General features: G+C 36.1%; 2 protein-coding genes across 6 annotated transcripts in view; one reads left to right on the top strand and one right to left on the bottom strand.

Annotated features, from left to right (window-relative positions):
- The window catches only part of LOC126162464 (gem-associated protein 2), a 98,536-nt gene extending 84,214 nt beyond the window's left edge, over positions 1–14,322 (bottom strand). The window contains exons 1-2 of one of the 4 annotated variants that reach the window (XM_049918995.1): positions 11,619–12,751; positions 8,647–8,670 (exon numbers count right to left, since the gene is read on the bottom strand). In XM_049918995.1, coding sequence (XP_049774952.1) covers positions 8,662–8,670; positions 11,619–12,323 — 714 coding nt within the window. In that variant the 5' untranslated portion in view covers positions 12,324–12,751 and the 3' untranslated portion in view covers positions 8,647–8,661. Of the gene's footprint in view, positions 1–8,646; positions 8,671–10,308; positions 10,707–11,618; positions 12,752–14,192 lie in introns of those variants that run through there. The other 3 variants (XM_049918993.1, XR_007535076.1, XM_049918994.1) reach the window with 3 other exon arrangements.
- LOC126162466 (N-acylneuraminate cytidylyltransferase) overlaps positions 14,318–27,234 on the top strand; it is a 46,576-nt gene continuing 33,659 nt past the window's right edge. For both annotated transcript variants that reach the window (XM_049918998.1, XM_049918997.1), the window contains exons 1-3: positions 14,318–14,516; positions 14,584–14,774; positions 14,856–15,008. In XM_049918998.1, coding sequence (XP_049774955.1) covers positions 14,425–14,516; positions 14,584–14,774; positions 14,856–15,008 — 436 coding nt within the window. In that variant the 5' untranslated portion in view covers positions 14,318–14,424. The remainder of the gene's footprint in view (positions 14,517–14,583; positions 14,775–14,855; positions 15,009–27,234) is intronic.

Here is a 27,234-nt window from a genome sequence, read left to right as displayed (position 1 = left end):
GAAAGTATTCCACTGAGACCAATTGTTTACACTACTGGCTCTCCTACCTACAAGCTAGACAAATACTTAACAAAGAGAATGACTCTGATAGCTGGCTGCCGCAAGTATCACATCGAAAACTCTCAGCTGTTCATTGAGAAAGTTAAACAGAGTAGAATCGGCCCATACAATATTTTAGCCATCCTGGATGTGTTCTCACTATTTACAAAAGTTCCTGTGGGGATAGACTGAAAATGCTGGCAGAGCATTTCCCTCCTGAAACGATAAAGTTGTTCCAACATTTTATGATAGCCACCTACTTCCTCTATGGTAGTAAGTTTTATGAAATGACAGATGGAATGTCTATGGGTACTCCATTGTCTCCATCAGTAGCCAACTTTTTTTATAGAACATTTTGAGGAATGTGCACTAAGTCTGGCTCCTCTTTGTCCATATTCATTTTATTATTATGCTGATGAAACGTTTATGGTCCGGCCACACGGTGTAAAAGCTCTTTAGCGCTTCCTTGAAGATATAAACAGTAATACACAAACATCCAGTTCACTGTTATGACAAACAGAAGGAAAGCTGTCATTTTTTGATGTTTTGGTACAACTAAAGTCGGATGGACGTCTTAGCCGCTCTGTGTAATGCAAGCTGGGGCACACTGATTTATATCTCACTACCCAGAGTTTTCATCACTCAGTCCATAAGAGAGCCATTTTAAGTACATTAGCATGTGGTTATGGTTCACGTGATGCGAAGTCACACTCCTTCACGAAAAAAAAACCATGAAAAATATTGAACATTCACATGATGGGGCACCAATGATACTACTCCTTTTCTGCATCGCTACAGCCACCAAAATTGGCAGAGTACTGACAAGGCATGAAGTAAAATCTATTTTCCGACTTACTAAGAGATAAAGGAGATACTATGCCATTTTAAGAACAGTCTCAGCCTGAGGATCCCTGGAATTTACAGTTTCCCTTGTGGACATGGAAGCAATTACAATTGTCAGTCCATCAGTACCACTTCTGGCTGCTGTACAGACATCAACAGCACATTAAAAACTGAGAACTTGAAAAACCTGCAATTACTGAGCACAGCCTTACAATGAGGTGAAAAAAAAAGGGTTCAAATGGCTCTGAGCACTATGGGACTTAACTTCTGAGGTCATCAGTCCCCTAGAACTTAGAACTACTTAAATCTAACTAACCTAATGACATCACACACACCCATGCCCGAGGCAGGATTCGAACCTGCGACCATAGTGGTCGCGCATTTCCAGTCTGTAGCACCTAGAACCGCTTGGCCACCTCGGCCGGCAGGTGACGAAAGTCATGGGATATATCCTAATATTATATTGGAACACCTAATGCCTGGCGTAGTGCAGCAACTCAATGTCACACGGACTCCACAAGTTGTTGGAAGCTCCCTGCAGAAATGCTGAGTCATACTGCCTCTACAACCATCTATAATTGCAAAAGTGTTACCTGTGTAGGATTTTGTGTACAAACTGAACACTTGATTTTGTTTCATAAATGTTCAATGGGTGGTCAAATCATTCACTCGAATTATCCACAATGTTCTTCAAACCAGTCACAAACAATTGCCATCCAGCAACAGGGTGCATTGTCATCCATAAAAATTCCACCATTGTTTGGGAACATGAAGTCCATGAATGGCTGCAAATGGTCTCCAAGTAGCTGAAGATAACCATTTCCAGTCAACGATCGGTTCAGTTGGACAAGAGGACCCTGCACATTCCATGTAAACATAGCTCACACCATTATGGAGCCACCACAAGCTCACACACTGCTTTGTTGACAACTTAGGTCCATGGCTTTGTGAGGTCTGCGCCACATGCAAACCCTACCATGAACTCTTACCATTTGAAATTGGGACTTCTCTGACCAAGCAAAGGTTTTCCAGTTGTCTAGGATCCAAACAATATGGTCATGAGCCCAGGAGACAGGCTCCAGGCGACATGCTGTTAGCACAGGCACTTACATTGGTTGTCTGCTGCCATACCCCATTTATTAATGTCAAATTTCACTGCACTGTCCTAATGGTTATGTTTATCGCATGCCCCACATTGATTCCTGTGATTATTTCATGCAGTGTTGCTTGTTTGTTACCACTATACACAAGCACTGCTGCTCTTGATCATTAAGTGAAGGCCATTGGCCTCTGATTTGTCTGTGGTAAGAGGTAATGCCTGAAATTTGGTATTTTTGGCACACTGTTGACACTGATCCTGGAATACTGAATCTCTAACAATTTCTGAGATGGAACGTCCCGTGCTCCATCTACCATTCCACGTTCAAAGTTTCTTAATTCCTGTCATGTCATCATAATCACACCAGAAACGTTTTCACATTAATCACTTAAGTACAAATGATAGCTCCACCAGTGCACTGCCTTTTATACCTTGTGTACATGATACTACTACCATTTGTGTATGTGCACACTGCTATCCCATGACTTTTATCACCTCAGTGTACAAGCAAACACAAAATATTGTTTGACAAAACAAAAGTTTTGCCCCGTGTTCCTACAAGGATGTGTGAGGAGAGCTTCAGCTGTGACAGTCAACATAATCTTAGCAGTGCATAGGAGTATGCTGAATTGGCAGAGATAATTGTCACAATGTTTATGCTACTATGTGAGTGGTGGAGCAGCACAGACAATGACAGCACCTATGACATCATTATGTAATTACCGACAACTCAAAAGCCATTTGTGGGCCATATAAGACCACCACATAAACTGTTTGGACAGTCAGTTGCTCTTGATGGAGACAATGGAGGTAATCGTCAAAAGCTCAAGGTTTTACTCTGAACTGACATGGCAAGAAGTCTGAGAATGTTTTATGCACCAAATATACTTTACAATCATTTCTTAAATATAGTAGAAAGTATAGGGACAAACAGTTCAATAGAAAGGCAGTCTGTTGAAAAAGTAACTTGTAAAATTCAACCATATGAATACATCGCCAACTTTAAGAAAATTATATATTCTCTCAAAAATAAAATTTCATCTGGTTTTGATGGTGCTTCCAACAGAATACAAAAGATTTGTTCCCATATAATAAGCCCAGTCTATCCTGAAATATACAATACATCACTACAAAAGGTAAGGGAGACTTAAATATGCCGTCAATAAACCCCTGTTTAAGAAAGGTGATAGAAAATATAACAAAACTACTGTCCTCTCTCACTGCTGGCATCTTTTTCCAAAATTTTTGAGCAACAGTATTATCCTCAGCAAATCATAGTTTGGATTTCAAAAGAGTTGCTCTACAGAGAATGTTATTTACATGTTCAATCACAAAATTTTATAAGCATTAAATAATCATTCAGTGCCAGCTGATATTTTTTGCGACCTATGTAAGGCATTTGTCTGTGTGAATCGTGGTATTCTTCCAGATAAACTGAAGTTTTATGGGATTGATAGTATAGCCAACTAATGGCTGTCATATTAGTCCAAAAGAATGCAGAATGTTGTACTTAGTAATTCAACCAATTTAGTCTGTGGACATTATTCAGACTGAGGAGAAGTCTCGCGTGGGGGTTCCACAAGGATCAATCTTAGGTTCACTATTGTTCTATATATACGTATAAATTATCATTCATCTAATATACAACAAGCAGAATTAGTTGTTTTTCGAGATGATGCTAGTGTTTGGGCATCAGTCTATGCATACATTCAGAAACAGGATAAATGGTACACAATGTTTATAAAAGTGTCATTGACTGGTTTTCTGTGAATGGTCTCACTCTCAATTTCAAAATGACACAACATATTCAGTTCTCCTTATCTAGGGGTACTACACCAATGATAAAGTGTAACACATGGTGAAGAAATAACAAATAAGGTGCAAACATTAAAAATCTTGGGTGTTCATACTGATGAGAACAGAAAATGGAGAAAAGCACATCTGTGAACTACTAGAAAAACTTACTTCAGCCACATTTGCACTTGGTATCATTGCAAATCTTGGGGTAAGACAAACCAGGAAGTTGATATACTTCGCAGATTTTCATTCAATAACGCCATATAGAATAATGTTCTGGGGTAATTCTTCTGTAGGAAATAAAGTTCTCATTGTGCAAAAATGTGCTGCAAGAATTAAATGTGGTGTTCACTCACTATTACCTTGTAAACATCTATTTTAGCAGTTGGGCATTCTGATTACTGCTTCACAGTAGATTTATTTCCTGATGAAGTTTATAGTAAATAAGTCGATTCAGTTCAAAAGGAAAAATGATGTACATAAATACACCAGAAGGAAAAATGACTTTCATTAACCACATTAAGTTTATCTTCAGTACAAGAAGGGATGCAGAATGCGGCAATTAAGATTTTTGATAACTTACCAGAGATTTAAAATGTCTGACTGACATGCAAAGTAAAATTTGAAACCAAACTGAAAAAAACTTCTCCTCAACAAGTCCTTCTATTCTGTAGAATTTCTATTGTTGTAATGTGTAAAGGTGGTGGGTAGGCATTCCAAACTCATTATCTTCATATTTTTTAAGTAAAAAACAATCTTATAAATTTTCCGCATGCAGGCACATTTGAAAATTAATTTGTGATGTGAATGTAAAATGACTCGTCCTACATCATTAAGATTTACCTTGCAACATGAAACTAACAACTGTAAATTATTGTTCTGGTAGTAGCAAATCAGAAGCACAAGCTTCCAGTTTTTGATGTAACCAGAAACCACCGGTATCATTGGATCCGAACTTCATTTTAGATTGTACATATAATTCCTTTGTTGTCCATATTTCACCAACAACAATGGCTTGCTAATCAATATTCACAATACACATTCCTGTATTTATATGCTATCCAGACATCTAGTATAATCAATTATATCAACTTTCTTTTGAAGTTCTAAATCGTTTACACAGAAAGAGAGTTTAACTTTTTTGTCCTCTCAAGATCATGATGCATAACAGTACAGTTATTCATACAAGGAACTTCTACGTGTGCAAATAATCTGGACCACTTTTGTAGAAGTCTTTCCAAATGAAGTATTTAAACTAAAAAAGACACACACTTCTCACACTTATAATCACAAGAATTCTGACACTGTTGGCAGTGATCCAGCCCCTTATATTTTTACTTATCAGCACAGCCCATTTACCTTCTCCCTTCCTGTTAAAAGTGTAGGTCATGTCATTTATTTATTTATTAACATTTTCTTTGCGTGGAGCCATCGTAATGATGCCTTTGCAAATGTCAGATTTAATACTATGGTTATATTTAGACTTATAAAATACACTATGTTCTGTAGCTGTTGCTTCTTACGTCTATTTTTTACGTTTATCACATTACAACTGATGTGCTAATGCCTCATGTTACAATCACTATCTTAAAATTCGTTGAAAGAATATAAACATTTTTCTATTAGAAAAGATTTTAATTTTGTTTTAAAAACATTTCCCGTGTACGTTCTTAGAGAGTTTGGTAGCTTGTTATACCAAATCAAACTACTGATATATGGACTTCTATCAGTCATTTTTAACATTGTTCTGTTACGGAAATAGCTACACTTTGTTCTAGTGTTGTGATCTTGAACATCACTGCCCTTGATAGCTTCTGTTGGTTGACTTATAAAAAATACAACTAATTTGAAGATGTACAGAGAATATATTGCCAGATATTTGTGCTGCACAAACACTTTACGACATGAATCTCTATGTCCCATCCCATGTATATGTCTATGCCTTTTTGCGCTTCTCTGTAGTAGTAGTATTCTTTTTAAATGTACATCAGTTGCACAGCCCCATAGTTCAATTCCGTAATTGAGAAAGGGGTAAAGTGTTCCACAATATACTTATTTCAGTGCTTGGCTAGAAACTATCTTTGTGAGCTGACTGAGGAGATATATGGCACTACTGACTTTTCCGCATACGAAATTAATGTGGTGTGTCATGTTTATGCTTCTCCCAATATCAGCATCAGTGAATTAAGTCTTATAAATATAAGCAATTTTGAATTAGCATCTCATTATTGCCACAGTGTTTGTAAAAATGGTGGAGTATGCATATACACTAGGGCTGGGATGCAGTATAAAGTTAGATCTGAAACATACCATCTAAATATCGAGCAACATTTTGAATCATGTGCCATAGAGCTACAATCTGAGAAGAAGTGTAAAAAATTACTTGTCATATCAATATACAGGTCACCACTTGATGACAGAAACATATTTTTTTTAAAAATTTGGAAGCAGTGATAAGCATTTTGTACAACAATGAAGTGAACTTATTACTATGTGGGGATTTTATCATCATCCTGTTAATTGAAAATGAAGAAAAAAGACAGCTTTTGAGAATCATAAACAGCTTTCACATGAAACCACTCTCCATAGACCCCACTAGAATAACAGAGTCATCTTCATCCCTATTAGATAATATCTTTACAAATATTGAAAATGGTTTTACTGAGGCACAAAATGTAAACTTAGGTCTTTCAGACCACAACACACTAGTAAATGCATAAATTCTTCTGTACCTGATATGGTTAAATACAAGTGGGAATATAAAAGGCACTTCTACCCAGAAAAGTTAATATTTTTATTCAATCATTATCAAAAGAAACCTGGGAAGATGACACTCAGAATTATCAACTGATGAATCATTCAATGCATTTTATAATACTTTCATGTCCATAGTTCAGATGTGTTGTCCAAAAACAGTGACAAGAATTAATATCATGCAAAAAAACAGCAGCCAGTGGATAACACTTGCTATCAGAGTATCCAGTCAAAAGCTAAAACTTGTCAATCAACTGAGAAAAAGACAACCAAGATGAACACTTTGCAGAATATGTTAAGACATATAAGAAAATTTATAAGAAAGTAATTCAAACAATCAAGACAATGCACAATTACAAAGTAATCATAGAGACAGCAAACAAGTTGAAAGCAATATGGAATATAGTAAAAAAGGTAACAAACGAAAGTGTTAAAAAAACAAGATGACATTGTATTAAAAGATGATTGTGGAGTGTTACTGAGAAATGGTAATCTAGCAAATTACATAAATGACTATTTCATAAACACTCCAGTCCATCTGAGTAAAACTAATTTTGCTAGTAATAGTAGTACCACAGTTCAAATGAGCTAAGTTGTAATTCAATATTGCTATGTCCCACAAATAAATTAGAAGTTCATAAGATAATAAAAACAAGAAGAATAAAATGTCCTCTGGAACTGATGAGATACCAGATTCAGTCATAATTAAATGTGCTAGTATCATAGCAGAACCACTCTCACATATCATTAACAGAAGGGGCGTTCCCACAAAGATTAAAAATTTCAAAACTAAACCATTGTATAAAAAGGGTAATATATATGAAGTGGAAAACTGTAGACCGGTAGCTTTGTTATCTGTATTTTCAAAATAATAGCGACTGTCATGAAAAATATCATTACAAATTACCTTGAAAAATTCAATCTCTTGTCTGTAAACCAACATGGTTTTCGCAAAGGCGTGAGTATAGAAACAGCAATTACCCAATTCATTGAAAAAATTGTAATAGGACTTGACACAAACAACAGTACAGTAGGAATAAACTTGGACTTATCGAAGGCATTCGATACTGTTGATCATGATATCTTGCTAGACAAAGTAGAAGCTATAGGTACACGAGGAGTTGCATTAAAATGGTTTCAGTCATATCTCCACAACAGAAAAAGGGGAAGTAGAAATTACCTCAGCAAACAATAAAAACCAAAGCACTGTGCACACATCTAATGATATCAAGATCCCAATCAGCGGTACGCATGTAACTGTTTGCTGATGACACAAATATTGTTGTAACCCATATAATTATGGTATTGCCAATATCTGCCACCAGTTTTGGAATACATACAAAACTGGTTTGAACTGAACAGGCTAACCTTAAATACTTCAAAAACTAATTATATACATTACATGAAAACAAAGTCTCATCATGATGTGAACCTCAAAATTCGAAACAACAAACTGAAAGGGTAGCTGCCACAAAATTCTTAGGTGTGCCAATTGATGAAATTTTAGACTGGAAACCCCACATTCTCTACCTCACTAACAAGGTAACCTCTGCTTGCTTTGCATTACGCATGTAGTAGAGTGTAGCAAAACTGCCTACTTTGCTTACATCCATTTGGCTATCACCTATGGCCTAATCCTCTGGGTCATAATAAGGCAAACATGAAAACCATCTTCACCTTACAGAAACGAGCTGTTACAATAATTTCAAACAGTACAAGGTTAACACCTTCCAAACAGTTATTTGAACACCTAAATATTCTACCCTTACCATGCCTCTATATATAAAAAAAAGGGGTTGTTAATATAAAAATGCACACTGATAATTACAAAACCAACTCAGATCTTCATTCCTACAATACAAGAATGCGCAATGACATCCACATAAAAAGAGTAAACAACGTTATAACACAAAAACCAAACCAACATTCAAGGTACTATTTTGTACAACAAACTTCCAACTCACCTCAAAGAAATAAAAACGTTGTCAAGGAAGCAATATTTAAGTTCTTAATGACCAACTGCTATTATAGTATAAATGAATATCTGCAGTAACCTTGTAGCAAGTAACTACTATCATTTACTATATGTTAATAGTACCAAAAGTCAAATGCTTTCCAAAGCCTCAATGTTAATTTTTCTGAAAAAAAGTGTTAAATAAATTTTTTACTTGTCATGTATTTCATGTGAAATATTCTTCTCATACTATTATATTATTACAGTAATCAAAAGTTGTATTGCCCAAAAATATTGTGACTGGTACAATGAACCATTGTATTATGTAGGAAACTGTACACCTGTATCTTATTTTTGTTATACTATGTTCTTTGACAAAATCAATACAAAAATTTCCCGAATCTAAGCCGCACCTGAAATTTGAGACTCGAAATTCAAGGGGAGAGAAAAGTTTTAGGCCGCACCTCCAAATCGAAACAAAGTTGGTCCATTGTAATATGAGACACAATTTAGGTCGAATGAATGACGATACAGCTACAGTAGTTTGGTTCGAGTCGTAAGCTTAGCAGTTAAGCTTTACCACGTAGCCATTGCTATGTGTCAGGCGCTCCGTCCGTATTTATACGGGTACCCTTCCTTTTTCACGTGCTTCGTCTGGTTTGAATCGATTGCTTATTTTGCTTTGATCTGATAAGTGCCGTTTTCTTTGTTATAGGTGTTTGCGTCACTCTTAAGCTGAAAATGCATTACTGCACTGTGTCGTGCATTGTTTGTCGCATTCTGATAGTGCGTGTTTACGGCCTGTCGCGGCTCGCAGCATGGCTTGCTTTTGTGCGCGCTACCGCCGTGTACAATTAAAAAAAAAAAAGAGAGGAATCGTGTCATTAGCGAAACAATGGCAAGAGACTGCTATTTGTTGTTACTTACACTGCTGCTTTCTTTGATAATGATCAACAAGAATCAAATAATAGTCTGCGTATGATAGAACATGTTCTGAACGAGAGTTAGGCGAAAATTTTTCTCCGTTTGAAAATCTTTGCGGCCGCTTCTTTATTACATCAAATTCTGCACAGAAATTAGTCATCTTAGATTTAAAAATCTAGTCACTTGCCGTGCTTCATTTCTGACTGCATCACTATTAGGCATAAGAATAATACGAATATAAACATGACACGATACGTATATTCTTCCGCGTTTGCTGTTGCCTCACTCTAGTTTCGTAGTTTATTAGGCAGATAAGATTTAAATGAGATAGCAGCAAACACGAAGGAATATATGGCAAAATGTTTATATTCGTATTATTCTTATGGTGAAGAGAATACTGTATGTGATTCAAATTTCATCAGGTTCCTATTAGTAACCATCTCTTCTCACAGATAGGAAAAAATTCAGAACGTAGAGTTGGCCATATTGACAAACATCCCAAACAGTCTTGCCAGTCAGATTTTCGTAGTACACTGAAATTGTGCCCACATTCGAAGATGAACAAGACGGAATTTGTATTTACTTCGTTGGATAATGTATGAAAATGCAGTGGTCGAAACTCGCGGCGGAGAAAAAAAAGCTCGTCTTCCACTTCTTTTTAAAAAATTTATTTACTGACGCAGAGGTTTTGGCGCCAGTATTTATCTTTGTGCCTACAAAGTATGCCTGCGTAGCGCTACATATATTCGACGGCAGAAGTTAGTTGTGGCGGCACGTACCAACATTTTTCATAACTTCAGCTTGCTTTGCACTCGATTCTAAGCCGCAGGCGGTTTTTTGGATTACGAAAACCGGAAAAAAGTGCGGCTTTGATTCGAGTAAATACGGTAAACTACTACTGCTACTACTATTACTACTACTACTACAGCAACTGGCACAGCACCAACGTGAGCTTCATCCTAAGTCAGCAGCAATTTGGTCAGTTCCTGGTTAACAGTGACATCTTATCATAAACCAAGTGGCAGAGTCAGTACTAGTTTTATACTATCACACCTCAGAGCACACAATGATAATGATTGGTTTGCGGGGCACGGTCATCAGCACCCACACAAACTCCCACTTTTCACACTCCCAATTTTCTTTTTACCCAGTCCAATCTAGCCACTATCACAAATGATGATGAAATGATGAGGACAACACATACATCCTGTCCCCGGGCAGAGTAAATCCCCAACCCGGCCGGGAATCGAACCCGGGAACCTGTGATCCAGGGGCAGCAACGCTAGCCACCATGAGCTGCAGACAGAGCAGACAATGTTACATGAACGAATGCTATTTCATGCTTTACAGCATGAGCAATCTGTTATAGTAATGTTATATCTGAACTTTCCAATGAAAATTACTTCCACTACTACTAAAATTGCTAGGTTTCCATAACCCATATAATAACAATATGTGTAAAATGAAGTTGTGGTAAGCACAAAATTCACTGGCGGCTCTGTCGTCAATTCAACAAAAAGGGAACTATACTAATGACCTGACAAATCCAAATGAATTTGGAAAAGTAAGAGAACTGCTGACTTCCGTTTAGAAGAAAATATATTATGCTGAACATAAAATAGCATACATGGTTACATGGAGAATCCACAAACACCATAATATTCATTTATTTTTTAACATAGGGCTGCCTCTCCTAACATTTTAACTTCAGGCATTCTTGACATGGTGAAATTGGGTCATCAAATGCATTACATTACAATGAGTTGCATTGCCTTATTATATAAAATCAATCACAACAACAAATTATTGAAAAGTAACTGCGTTGATCGATTAAATTAATAATGATATTTGACATTTGACACGGCATTTTAATATTTTAAGGCAGTTCAGTCTTCAAAATTGTTGTCTTTATGAATCACTACTAAACTCCAGATGTCATATGCTTTAGTCTGAATCACACTTCGTGAGTACAAAGAGTGCGCCTCCTTTTAAAATTCAATTCGTAACAAACCAACACTACCGACTCCTCATAGTTGTGAACCTGATTAATACTAATAGAAAAACGTCCAGATCTACAAACACATTCACGTGCCACGCAGGTCATTGTAGATTTGTATGAGAAACACACTCGCATCTATGTTTACGCAGATTTCTTTCACTGAAGTTTTAGAAATGTGTGCAAGTTATAGTAAACTATCATTCACTTACTATGTCTGCAAGATCCATTTGACGGAAATAGTTGGCAACTAAACAGATTAACAGATTTAATGGTATTACTACGGGCTCTTCCGCATTTGATACTTCATAAGCACGAATTCTTGCACATTCCCGCGCTAACGTGCGAAGACTGCTACAACTTTCTGGGGTGAGTGGTAACTCCAAGCATGCCATTAAAGCATATATCCACCGCCCTTGATACTGGGTCAGTCGTTCCGAATCCGACAGCCATTCCACATTACACTGCAGCAGCCACTCCACCAAACGTTGAGGCAGTGGCAAAACGACACTCACCAACGGGGGTGTTTTGTATTCTACACAAACATCGTACCAGGCTTTCTCGTCTCCTATTTGTGGTACTTTCACGGCACTTTCTTGTGGAGGTTTTCTCTTCCTGTATTTTGACATCTTCTGTCTCAGGGCTGAAAATTTTGCAATTTGTTGTTGTTGCCATTCTAAATCAGGCAAGAATTGCCGAGGCACCTTCTTACACTCAGGCAATATATTGACAACAGCTCTGTTCTTCAGTTTCGCCTTATCAATAACCGCAGTCACAACGTCGTCGCATTTCGAAGCTTCCCAACGAACCTGCTGCAAATACTCCAGCCCATCACTTGGATCTGCAGAAGGATCAAAGTTTTCTGGAAGGTCGTCCACAACGAAAGCCATTTTCAGGAACTCATTTTTATCACCCATTTTAACAAAAATAAAACTATGTGGACATCTCTCTTGGAGCTACACACCTCTCAAGAAATGTATCTCCGGAAGTTCTGATCTACGCACGCTGTAATGCACTAGCTCTAACCTCATCCACAAACATAACAAATGATCACCAACACAGATGTTAAACAGAAGACCATCGTAAAACAATATGACACACAAAAATTTTGACGTTTCTTCTCACAAGATTATTCAAGTACGTCATAAATGACAATATGATATTTACATTCGCAAAAACTTTGTCCACCAAATTTTCACTTTTATTTATTAGTTATTATCCTTCATGAAAGGTTTTCTATAAACTTTTTTTTCCTGTACGCATCTTACTTGTCTCTAGTGACAGCTAATCTTGTTGCCGATCGATTGCGCTCGCGTTCGGCAAACAGTCAAACATCGTGTGTTACGGGTTGCGGCTCGTAGCGCTTCCTTGTGGCGGACAGTGAAAGTCAACGAGCTTTTGATTTATTCCGCGCGAAATTCAAAATTGTATGTTAATTACTGAAGTTTTTAATCTCATGTGTGTCGTCACAGTCTTCACACCACAACGTATCGAAGTGCATAGTGTGCTTATGCAGTTTTTACGACCTACAGTTTACGGTAGCGAAGGACATTAAAAAAAAAAAATTCTGGAGAGTATACCCCACAGCTAAAACACAGGAAAGCTCTCTTCAAACTACGAGTAGTTTTTCACGAGATAAGTGTTCCAGTTCTAATTACTTTACTAATTAACACTATACGTTTGAGACAACGGAGGACGACATGGACACACTGGTTTGAATGCTGTGTTTATCGCCGCTGGCCGCACAAACGTCATGGACATGTGTTTCCTTCATTAACCTGGAGCTGAATTTGACATTTAAGTAACTGTTCTGGAGAAGTTCGCACACAACTACAGCAGTTTACAAGTAGCTTTGCACTTTTATGTAACATTCCTTCCAGCAGACTGAATTTGCCAATAACACAAAGACTTGTAATTATATTTTACAAACCTGGAGGTGCAGAAATATTTATTGGTGTATTGCACTGAAGTGGAGAATTAGAAATAGCTGACAGGCTTTGTGATATAAGCTATTTAGCTTAAAGAGCCTTCTGCTAGAGCACGAGCTATGCAGTATCAGTGTTCTACATACTTTGTCACAGTATGAAACATTTTGAAAATCGGGCACGCTGTCTTCAATAGTGCCTTCAGTAGTACTGACCTAGGAAATTTTCTTGCTTAAGATGTTTCGGGTGAATAAATTGCAAGTAAGGTGCAAATAGCGTTGCAGAAATTCACGATTACTGATTATGAGGACTACTTTAGTGTTGTACAACGGCGTGAGTTTTGAAGAAAACTGCCTGTGGTGTGTTGATTGCGATTAGTGTTTTTCCTGATAAATAAAAAACGAAGAAAACTGTCGCTGCTAATTGCAAAGAGTGAAAAAAGGAAAGAAAACCGACAAAGCAAAGTACATTTTTTTATGAAGAAGACCATGACGAAGTAAGTGCTTTGTGTTTCTTTGATACAATTTTTTAACTTATAAATGTCTCAAAAGTGAGATTTTAAACTACAACTACAGCAAATGAGACATTCTGTATGAGATTGTTCGAATAAATAGAGACCATTTTTATTTCGTCATTTTTGATTGTGGTGAAATTTGGTATAAATTACACACATGAGAAGCCTAATATTTGGTGTGACAGTAGAAGAATTTCAGCCAACATAATTCTTTTCATAGCAAATTTAAAATTCATTACGAAAATTTGGATTATCATCCCTGCATCTTGGACAATATGCTATTATATGTTTTTATTAATGCGATATGTTGCAGTGGACAGACATTTTTCAGATGAGAGGTGTCTTACCTAAACAAACGCAAAATTACCAAAACACGTCGGCATCACAGCGTACCTCTCTCCTTAAGCTTTTGCTGTCTGCGCCCACCAGAAAGCTTTACGAAAAGTAGACCCGAAGTCAGCCGAGCGCAACCGATCGGCACCAAGGTACATACACAACCCAAGTGACAAGTGTGCGTCTTGCTTGGCTTGGGTGTCGTATGACTGTAGATGAATCCGATAGATCCTTAGTACTGTTTAAATGAAAAAGTTGATAGCTTCAGTGTCATTTGCCTTTTTAATTTTTATATTCCATAAATTATTCTATGAGGACGAACAATATACCTTCGAAAAGTAAGCAGCTGTCAAATTACTGTTGTGGCCGTTTTTAATTGGTGACTAATAAAGTTATTTTGTTCAGGAGCCACATACTCAAAGAAGCCCAAACACATACAGAGGATGATGCTGACCATAAATTTCAGTTGCCATTAAAAGTAGCGGGATTGATACTGGCTCGTGGCGGTAGCAAGGGTATACCGAAGAAGAACTTGGCAAGAGTTGGTAACCTGACGTTACTTGGGAGATCACTGAAATCCATAAACGAATTTGGGCGTAAGCGTCTTACTCAAACCTTTCGTGGTATTTTCATACGTACGTAACTGACATGGAAAACGGTCACACTATTTTGTGTAGGTTTCGACTCGGTGTGGGTTTCAACCGATGATAAAGAAATAGCAGAAGAGGCCGAGAGATGGGGAGCCCAAGTGCATTGGCGGTCATCTGAAAGTGCAACAGATACAGCTTCGTCAATGATCGGTGTTGAAGACTTCCTCGCTCACCATGGAGGTATGTTGTTGTGTAGTAACTGATTACCGGATGTCAGTATTTGTTGTAACGGGGAAATTCGTTTTATTAGCGTAATACAATGCAAAGAATTTACTTCATACAAACGTAAATATACTGGAGTTTAAAAAATACTTTTACAGACTATGCTGACAGGTTTCTTACATCAAACAAGAAAAAATGTTCGTATAAATATATGACCGAAAAATCTTTGTTTTAGAGTAACTGATGAAAGTTCACAGTTCACATGATTGGGGCTCAGTACAGGTACTTGTAATCAATTCTCAAAATGTTAAGTCCGTAGTGCTCAGAGAGCCAATTCTCAAAATGACCTCCTGTTGCCTCGAAACACTCTTGCACTCCTCGAAATGTGAACTGTCTCACAGTTTCAAATACTGCCCGACAGCTTCAAAGGCTACCACAACATGCTGGAACTCCATCGTGCATATAGCGATTTTTTTTTTTATTATTATTTGCAGGGGCGCATCTTCTAGATGGTATTGACCAGTCTTCGGGATTGTGAATTGCCCATGTGTGTCGGTTGTGGAAATTGTTTCCCATCTCTTCCAAACGTTGCCTCATGGGGAATGAACAGAATACATGAGTTGTTGTTGAAATATCCTCCAATCTGAACTTGGAGATGTAAGAGATATACTACATGCCAGGGCCACTAACCTTGTACTGATACCTGGCCCTTCTTTGACAGCCCATAGAACGTGCTCTTCCTGGTTGGGCATATGAGGAATAAATTGTTTTCCAGACTTAATAGTCTGTATTGCTACAAATCCTGCCTCTGTAACACAGTAAGCAGCATCAAATGTTGGATGAGTCAGCTGCCTTCAGTGTGGAAACACTGTTTGATAAAACTGTGCAGCTTGCACCCATTACCATTCACACAGTCATACTTAAAAATCATGGTCGCTTGCTTACAAAATGAATATCTTACATTGTTTGAAAGAAGCACTTTCAGTTAACTCGCCACCTTTAGTACACGTGCGCAAAGGACATGTTGAAGAATGACAAATAGTGAATGTAAACAAGTCTGTCTGGTAACACTTTGCTGTCTAGGATACAATGCATTAAACTGGTGCATAGATAAGTTGTTGGGTTGTAGGCCTACCTGGAAAGCTATTGAATGTTGACTTCCAGTGATAACCCAAAAACAGAGGTATCCTCAGATATACATTTATATGAACTTTTTCTCTTGTTTTGGTGTATGGAATCGGTCCACGAAGTTTGTAAAAGTGTTTTGAAATACCCTGTGTACATGTATGTAAAACCAGGATGAGACAGGTTGTTGGTCACAGACTTGTTGGAGGAACCCTCTTGTCATTCATCTGAAATGATTCAGGAAAGCCTAAATCAGGATGGCTGGTAAGATGATGAAGTTATACCCTCCCAAATCTGAGTCCATTACTTTATCAAATTCACTACCTCATTCAGTTTATATGTAGTGTACAATGGTATTTTGTTGCAACATACATTTGGAATTTATTTATGTAATCGAATGGTGATTTTATACAATATACAGTTGTTATAAAACAAGTTTAAACCTTAAAGTCCGTGTTTTCCAATAATAATTTGGAATAATTTCACTTGATATTATGCTGTTTGTTACACATTGTATCTCACAGCTGAAGAAAGCAATTTGTTAAAAAGTTTTTTAGTTTTTTGGTGTCTAGCTGGGTCGAGAATTCCGTTTTATATGCTTCTGGTTGGAGTCGAGCCACAGATAACACTAAGATCAACATTTTTCTAATTTTCAGTGCACATGAAACTGAAAGTAGAGTAATTCTATTCTTTCATTTCAACTTCACATCCTCAAAATTGTCTCAACTGTTTTATTCATGCAGTTGATGCCAATTAAATAACAGTTCAGTCTCTTCATAACCAATGTTTCTGTGCAAAGAGACACTATCTCCGTTACCCAAGGCATTTTGGAGAAACATACTCAGTTTCCGAGTATGAAGTTTGTCCATGTTTACACACAACACCTCATAAAATATCTAACATGCATGTTGTTCAGACATTCCTGAACATACCTCATAGAATGTATCTATTTGTTCACAGATGTATAGGAGGCATAACATAGCAAAAGTCCACCGAGGCTTCACACTATTTGATATGCTGTGACCAGGACTCAGTCCTCTGCACTTCTTCATTGCAGTCATTAGGACCTGCTTGATGGCCAAGCCAGATTAGATTCTAAACCAGAATTTTTCAGTATAGCAAATAGTGGAGTTGCCTGCAGCTGTGATGTGTTGAAATTCCTGATGATCCATTTTGTCATTTAGGCTGATTATGTACTGAAATTTATCATCAGGGTGCACTTGCAGAAGTCGTGAATCCATCACATAGCAGTAGATCAATATGAGTGCTGCAAAATTGCTGTATTGGTCGCTAAATGAAATGCCACTAGTTAAAAGAACAATCACTTTATTTTATGACTTTTGGTAGATAACCATCAACAAAGAGTGTGGAAAACAAAATACAAATGACAGACAGTATACAAAGGTATATAGAGCAACATGACAAGAGTGTAAGCATTACAAAGTTTCATCATATTCAGAGCTGACATACACACCATGATCATCTAGGGTTTCAGATGCATAAAGATATGTTGTAACTGATACCTGATACAGCTGTCATGACATACTAATTACAAAACTACATCATGCTTTCTAGCTAGACTATTTACACCACCAGAGGGTGCTGAAGCATACGTAGGTGGTGCCGTATATGCTTCTCCAAGTTGGCCAAAATTTTCTACATACAAATTTTAGAGTATTTTTGGCTGACAGTATCTCAACTGTGTCTTTTCAATCCTTTTTTTTTTCTTCCCACTGCTGAAAAGAGCATGCTGTAAGCTTTCCAAACTATATTGTTTAATTTCTGGGTTGTGTACTTTGATGAGTAAGCATATGTTTTAAAAGTTAATATTTTAGTACTTTGAGAAGATAGAAAAGTGAAATATTTTGCTGATTAAGTCCCATAATTATTTTTTTATTCTTGTATATAAAACAATTTCAAACATAATTTAACACATTTAATAAAAACAAGTATAATACACAATACAGAAAATTTGCAAAACAAAAATACTAAAGAGTCGAAGGCATGAACTGTGAATGCTGTAGCATCACTGGAAACTCTGATTACAATTAACTAGCTTAAATTGATGATTTCTCTTGTTCCAAGATTTGTATGTCCCATGGCAAACCTTGTTTCTTTATCAGGATGAATTTTTTCAATCTCTTCTTTTGGTACATAAAAAAACTTTATGCCTGGAATATTAACATCACAGAATTTGAATAAACCATATTGAGTCAATATTTGGAATACGTAACCCACTTCCAAACCATAACCAAAAATTTTTTTTCTGCTTTCAACACTACTGAGTCAATATTTGGTTATGTAAGGGCTGCTAGTCTTTTTGCTGTTCCCCCAATGCCATCACAAGGTGATTTACCATGGCATGTTCCAAAAAAAAAATCGATTTAGCAGAGATACCAAAAGTCTTTTCATGCAGACATAAATTGATGAAATTTTTGAAATTCATACACTGATCAGCTGAACCATTACTGAAGTAATAAATGTTTCAATCTTTGTCTTTAAATATGCTGTTAATTTTATTTGAAAGGCATGAACAGTAGTGGTTTCATGACAGAGACAGTTGCTGATCATACAAATGTTAATATTCTAATGACATTCTTTGCCACTAAAATAGACAACAAATGGATGTAGTGTGAACCGACTATTCTCCAAATGAAATCCTTGCACCGCATCTTGAACAACAAATGAATAAGTCTCGGCAAAATCCATTAATATAATTAATTCTTTTTCTATAAGATTTCTTTTTAGTTGCTGAAGGTATAAACTTTGGTGTTTTGACACAGGATGATGGCTTCTTAAACCAGTAATTTTCAAAATTGGTGCCTCCATGAAATCTTAAAGAGTTGTCTGACATGTCTCTCGTGTATCTCTCTCAGTATGGACCCATTGCGTGTATTCCATTGTTTCTTCAGGGTCAAAGTCTTTAAAAGCATCCTGAAGAAAAGCCTCTAGTTGCATTTTTCCTGGACATTCCTCACAGTTTTGCAGCATACAATCTTTTGATTCCAAACTGCACACAGTTTTTTCCATCAAATCCTTGTAGTCAACTGCACTAGTTTATTAAATCAGGCACTTCCGCCAAGATATTTCGCGACGTCCATTGTTAAACCAAACGCACAGTTTAAATACGTTGTTAGTTACATTGAAGAAAAGGTAAACGACTTCAGTAAATTTGACTGTGTTATTGTTCTGGCTGGAACAAATGATGTATTATCAGATATCAAGGACTACCAATGCACTGTGAATATGGTACTCAAAAAATCTATGAACACTAAAGTGATTCTTTGCACAGTACCCTACAGATATGACAGGGCAGAATGGAATGACAGAATATACAAAATGAACACATTCTTTATGGACTATGTTGCCCAGTACAGTCACACTAAGGTACTGGATGTAAATCTCTTTTTAAGGAGGACAGATTATACAAAGCATTGACTACATTTGGTGCTGAAAGGAAAGGAAAAACTATGCAGAAACCTTCATTATTCAGCCATGATTCAGCCCACCACACAGTCACTGATCTCTGTTAACTGATTGCAACAGGCAGATCAGTCACTCAACGAAACTGTATGCTTACAATATGGGAAAATAACAGAAGACGAAACCAAAAATTTAAAGTAAATATGCATACCATGGAATGAACAAGTGACAAGGAAGCAACACAGAAGACAGTACCATCACAGTATACGAAAATAACAGAAGAAGAACCCAAAAAAATTACAGTAAATTTGTCTTCAGTGGAACCAACAAATAGACTGAGGAGGAAGCCATACCAGAGTGAACAGAAGTTAGAAACAACAGATCACGACGAAGCAGCAGGCAGAAGTTAGCATCCAAACAACATATGAAAGATTTTTTATGGCCCAATCCACTGTAGAGGAAAACAACCAAGAAGTCCAGGACCCCCAGGAGGTGAAAATCAGGTCAGAAACGAAAAGACTGGAGCCTACTCTTCAAAGAAGTAACCAAGCAAGAAACATACTTCTCATAGAACTGAATAATTCTTTAACTCTCCTATATCATAATGTACAGGGCTTAACCAATAAGCTTTATGAGCTAGAGGTCCTTTTGAATGGCTCATTGAAGAAGATTTCTATCGTGTGTGTAACTGAACACTGGCTACAAGAACTACAAAAATGTGCAGTTGAGATTTCAGAATTCCAGTTGGTTAGCAGCTTTTGCTGGGGAACATACAGAGAGGGGTGAAACACATATATATGTAAGAACAGGTATTAAATCAAAGGAAATTAGGCTTAAAAATGTCTGCTGTATTGAAAAAGATTTTGAGTATTGTTTATGTGAACTAAGGGTTAGTAAAATTATAATTGCATGTATATATAGGTCCCCATCTGGCAATTTCGAATTATTCTCTGAAAATTTGGGAAATCTTCTGAACTATCTAAACAGCCGGTCAAAATACATAATTGTGCTTGGGGATTTCAATATTAATTTCAAGGACAGCTGTAAAAAAGGGCAAAAACTTGTTAATCTAATAAAAACATACAATATGAACATGTGTGTAGAAGATACCACCAGATACAGCAGAAAATGTAATATAGACCAAATATTCAGTGAAAAATCAAAATGTGGCTTTAAAATTGAGGTATTTGATACAAGTTTCTCTGATCATCAAGCAGTTAAATTGACTTTTGATAAATCTCACGAGAAAAGTGACAACAGGAGATATATTGAGAAAAAATTAATGACAGCATAAGGATCTTCAATCTAATGTTAAAAAATGTAAATTGGAACATGGAAACCAATAGTTCGGTAGATATAAAATTAAACAAGTTCTTCTCAAATTATAAATACTGCTACGATATTTCATTGTCTCTGAAGAAAATGAAAATAAGCAAGAAATTAAATTCATGGATAACAAGTGAAATCAAAGTGTCATCAGAAAGTCTTAGAATGCTATATAAGTGTGCAAAGCAAAATACTGTCTTGAAACCATATGCCAAGTGTTATAGGAAAAAGCACAGGAAAGCTAAAATTGCTGCAAAAAGGAAGCACAATGATTCATATATGAGAAAGGGTAACAACAACATGAAATCTACGTGGAAAGTTATTATTAATCACACAGGCAAACATGAAAGTGCAAGTAATAAAATCATCATAAAACACAAAAATAAAATTGTTGATGGTCCGCTTCTAATAATTTAATGGTCATTATATTAATGTAGCCCAAAACCAGATCACCACTAAATTTAATCCAAAGACAAAGATAACAACTCCAATAAATGAAAGGACAGTGTACCTATATCCCATAACACCCAAAGAAGTGCAGTCGGCTATCAGCAAACTAAAGAGTAAAATGACCTGCGGATTTGATGGTATGCCTGACAAAATTATTAAATATAGTATCGACAATGTTGTCTCTCAGCTTGTGGACATATTCAATGACTCCTTTGAAACTGTTGTGTTTCCAAGTAAACTTAAGCAGTCAACAGTAATACCAGTTTATAAAAGTAGTGACAAGTTTGACATTAAAAATTTCAGACCTGTATCATTATTATCTGTATTTTCAAAAATAATTGAAAGAATAATGTATGACAGATTGCTAGACTTCCTAAACAAAAATAAAATTCTTGTGAATGCGCAGAATGGTTTCACAAACGGCAAATCTACACAAACAGCTCTCTTCAGTTTCCTAAAACTTATGTACAAAGCTATTGAGGACAAGAAACTGTACTTTGGGTTGTTTTTGGACCTTTCCAAAGGGTTCAATCTTATAAATCATAGCCTACTGCTGTTAAAACTGTATAATTATGGTGTCCGTGGTATTTCCTTTGAGTGGTTAAAGTCATATTTAACTGAAAGGAAACAAGGAGTACAAATTACTCAGGATGGAAATGTGTACCATTCTGAACATAAAAAAGTTAACTATGGGATGCCCCAGGGCTCAGTATTGGGACCATTGTTATTCTTGATTTTAATTAATGACCTACCTCAACAGTTTTCAACAGCTGATACCATATTATTTGCTGATGATACCAGCTTCATTATAAAAGGGAAGAATGATTACAAGATGCAGCAAAAAATCGACAGAACAGTAGAAGTGGCAGTAAAATGGTTTAAAGATAACTGTCTAGTTGCCAGTGACAATAAAACTGTATGGATGAACTTCAACCATATAAGGAACAAAAATAGGGCCAATGTAAAATTCACATTATCAACTAGCCAAATTCAGCAAAACAATCACAAATTTTTTTTACGATTATGGGTGGATGAGTGTCTAAGATGGGAAAAACATGTAGAAATGCTTAACAAAAAATTAAGCAAGTACTTTTACATATTAAGAGTGCTTGAAGATTGCTGCAATATCAAAACAGTGTTAAGTGTTTATTACGCATACGTACATAGTCTACTGAAGTATGGAATAGTGTTCTTGGGAAATACCTCTCTTGCAAAACAGTGTTTTAAGCTCCAAAAGAAAGCTTTCAAAAGCTTTCAGAATAATAAGTGATGTTGCTTACAGAGCACCATGTAGAGGTATCTGTAAGTAATTAGAAATCATGACTTTACTATCTATATTTATATTTGAAAGCATATGCTTCATTAAAAACCATCAAGTTTTACCTTTGAATAGTGAGATCCACCATTATCAAACAAGGAACAGGGATGACTATCATAGGGATGTGCACAGAATATCAATATATCAGGACAGTGCTGTTTACAAACCAAAAATTCTGTACAGTGCATTTCCAGATAACATAAAAAAATACCAAACAGTAATACATTCAAAAAAGAACTAAAAAACTACTAATAAACATCAGCTTTTACAGCATTAACGAATACCTGGAATTTTGCTCAAATCTGTAGATGTACTTCATAACCCTATAAACAAAAATTTATAATTATCAACCATACCTAGATAAAACCAGACTTCTTTCATCCATGCATGTATGTAATTATGCACCTAGCTTTTGTTCTGTATGTTACTATTCCTAGTTAGCTAAAGTACTGGTATTTAATAGTTTTATTAAAATCAACCCAGGGGTTTCGCAAGCTTTTCTTCTATCTGTATGTACATAAGCAGAATAATGTTTTTGTTATAAAGATGTGCTGATAGCAATGATAAAATTTTGTACATGATGTAAATATGTAATATTTTATACTGTTCTGCACTTTGACAAGTCCAATATCATAAATGTGATAGTACTGGTGCTAAATAAATAAATAACTTGGATGGATGTTGCTGAAGCCAACATTAATTTGACATTTTGATGAATTGCACATACACATACTGAATGTGATCCAGAAGCACCAAATGTAATACACCATTTCAGCCTGAGCTCACAAAATATTGAGAACCTTAGTTGATTTCCATATTGTTTACAATAAGCAATGAACATTTCTTTCAGATTACAAAGGAGCAGGGTTTTCTGCATGTGAATCTTTTTGCCATTTATTCTTACTGCAACACAATCCCTTTTGCCAGGACATAAACGAGAAAACTCATCATCTTCAAAAAAAGTGAGGTCATTTTGTTCTACTTAAACACTGAGCTTTCTCCCTTTTCAGTTTGCGCGTGTTGCTAAAATCCTATCTGCCATCTTTAGTTTCCTACCCTTCTTCACCATTTTAGTTGAAACAGCAAACTCTTTTGCCATTTTTTCAATAGTCCGGCTATTTGTGGCCATGATCAAAATTTGAACTTTACTGCAATGGCTTGAAATCTCAAGCTTAATCTTAAGTTGTTCAATTAAGATGGCCATATCTTTTACATTTTTGGCATTCTTTTGTTTTTATTTGTGCAATATCTGCTTGGTTTACACCAGCAGCTGTGGCAATTACCTTAGTAATGCTGCCTTGGGCTTTTTGAACTTTTTACCTTATGTACCCCATTGAATCCCTTTTGCAGATCCATTGAAGCTTTAATTCTGACTGCCCAAATGATGATAATGAAGTATTAGCAGTAAAGCAAGCATCAACAACATCCGTGTCTTCAATGTATGGTGATTCTTGCTTATCTTGGTTGGATGATTCTTTTTGGGTCTCTTGATGTCTACATTTGGTACAATTTTCTGACCATGTTTAGAAACTTCATTGGTCAGAAACATCAACCTATCAGACATTGCAGTGGTTACCAGTGTTAAAACCTGCTTGATTACATGTTTTTCTTTCGCCAAATGGGTTACAACAAGTCTTCTGCAGGAACTGAAATTTTGTCATCAACAAGGCATTATGGTGTGGACAAATTTGGGCATCTTCATAAAATCAAGCCCAGACCTACTCATAGAAGCTCCTAGTCCATTTGTGATGTCTCCTTAACAGATCAAAGTTGACTTTTTCCATAGTAGAATGGTGATGACTTAAGACAATCAGTTCCATCTGATCCACCAAAGCAGCAGGGTGCAAGGGTCTCTTGGTTCATTTTATACAATAGTTTATGAAGCTATAACAAGCAATTTTGAAAGCTCATGAATATGCTGGTTTGAAGCATAGCAGTTTGATTTATTTATATATTTAAAATATACAAATTAGCCTATCAAAACATATTGTTTTAGTGCTTACCTTTAGCTACAACAATGATCATAGATTATTGAAATGCTCAGTATTTAACACTGGTTGTACAGTGTCAGCACCAAAGATTACACCGCACGGAAGACTGACACTGTGAAAACTGCCAACAATGAAAGTAACAACAGAAAGTGGTGAGTCAGCAATGTATAACTGCTGCAAGAATAGAGCCTTAAACTATTGCTGCTTTATAAAGCCAATGGAAAGTGACTGACAATGCATATATGCACCACCACGCGTTGTGGGGTTAAAACATCCTAAAAACAAGATAGCGTTCCATTATGATCTTCTAGATTTTATTATCTGAAAGCATTTTCTGAGGTTTTACCACATTTATATCTTAACCTGCAAATAATGTAAAAACACTTCTTATTAGTTACATTCCCTAAACTGCCGGCAAATCTTACTATTAAAAGACACTACAATTACACATTTTTTAAAATTTAAAACTTCAAATTGTATTAATTTTTTGAATTTAATCCCTTTTCCCTACTTTGATAGATTTTCTTTCTCATCAATATGCAAGATCCAGAAATAAACAATATAGCTTGGAAAGCTTAAAGCATGCTCTTTCCAGCTGTGGCAAGAAAAAAAGATAGTTTTGGCTAACTTTGCAATGCATATTTCCCCCCCCCCCCCCCCCCCCCCGCCCTTTCATCTTGGCATCTAATCTTAATTAAATGTGATCCACATAGAGACATCATAGGTAGGACTAACCCTCAGAAGTTTTGGTGTGATTGGTTCATACGAAAAGTAACAGTGTCAGTCAAACCTTGGCTCTCGGAATAGGGCAACAAATTTTTTAGGCACTCTAGAGGCTTGTCTCTATATTTAGGTGTGGCTAAATCCTTAATTTTTGCTGGGATGTGATTCAGCATAAAAAGTTGTCTATGTATATTAAAGAAAGTGACCAAATGTGTGCTAGAACTTTTTTTAAAAAAAGCTAGTAAACATGGCACATTTGCACCTTCGTATGGGATGCAAAGGTGAGTATCCTTTCTTTAAAAGCCCCCAAAAATTCAACTACTAAAGAGACTGGACCAAAATTTGCTATATCACCATCAGATACCATATAGAACCCTCACACCAAATTTCATTAGGTTTGGAGAGGACTGCGTGGGGACACTTTTTAATATTGTTCCTTTTGACATTGAATGACCCTCTTACCATTACATGATTTATGTCAAAACTGTATACGTCTTCTACGTATACAGTCCTCTTTTATGGTTCTTAATCAAAGTGTTAGCAGTGAGTAAATTGTGCTCTGTGCAAAACTCTACCAGGTAGGCTCCCACTTTCATTAGTTTTCTCCAGTTCATGTTCTCTTACTATTTCTTTTTCCTTTCCTTAACCTAATAATGAATTAATGTCATCAATCACAACTAAATTTTTCATCTCCTTTAATGGTTTGAATAATTTCTTTTAACTCATCGTGCATTCTTTCAATCACGTCATTACCTATGGACCTAGTGGGAATATAAACTTGCACTACTGTGGTGACTGTTGGCTGTGGGGCTATCTTGATTATGATGATCCATTCACTGTGCTGTGCATAGTAGCTCACCAACATCCCTATTAAGTCTTTCTGTATCAAGTTACTCAGTCTAGAAGATGCTCCCAGTTTAATAGAATGATATGCATGATCTTTTGCAAAGTTTCAACTCCATCTTTAAATTTTTGAGAGTCGTAAAGCTGATTTCAGGAGGATAATTATCAGTTGAACAGGAAATGGTCTAAAAGAGATATGATCCTGCAACTTGCTACCCTAACACAGAAATAATACAAATGAAGATTAGAAAATAATATCCAGGTCACAATCACTCTTCAACACTCCATAAAAATTTTGTCTTGACAGTGTTTTTCAGGGAGGGTGTAGGAAGTATGAGGCACTGAAAATGTGATCATGTGTCATTGCATTGTCTTTGTGCGTATCTGAAATGAATTATGAACTTTCCTACAACTGAATTCACCATGTTTTGTCATTCTAGTTTGTAAAAATTCTAAACGTATCAAATTTTACTTACCTCTTACACCATGTCTCTTGACATGTATGGTTTTATAATTGTCGACACCACTGAAAAGAGTGTACTTAAGTATCTCAGAAACATCTATTTCCATTTGGAAGTGTTTCAGTTAAGATACAAAAAAGGAATCCTATGTATGAATCGGTGAAAAATGTTAAAGGGGCAGTAGTCCATTGAGTCCAACTTTCAGTAAAATGAACAAAACTTTCTCATTCTGAAAATATTGACAATTTGTTCAATTGGATGGTATGTATCTGTGGAACCAGCATTCAGAGATATGCTTGATGAGGAAACATAATTTTAATTAAAAAGTTCTCCGTTTTAGAGATTTTTTAAAGATCAAAAACTACTGGCCTTTTAACATGCCACAAAGGAATCAAGTAAATTTTATTTAGTTTTTTCAATGAATTATGGTAAAGCAAAGGTTTTTATGACAAACCAACAATTTTCAAATGAAATGAAATGTTTATTGTGTGAAAAACAATTGAAAGTATGAGAGATACCTCAAGACAAATCAAAATTCTTCAAGAAGCAGCATCGTTGTTCAATCATTGTACTTATTTGGTTGA

This window comes from Schistocerca cancellata, chromosome 2, assembly GCF_023864275.1.
Source record: "Schistocerca cancellata isolate TAMUIC-IGC-003103 chromosome 2, iqSchCanc2.1, whole genome shotgun sequence".
Taxonomy (NCBI): Eukaryota; Metazoa; Arthropoda; class Insecta; order Orthoptera; family Acrididae; genus Schistocerca; species Schistocerca cancellata.
This window is presented reverse-complemented; position numbering and strand designations above follow the sequence as displayed.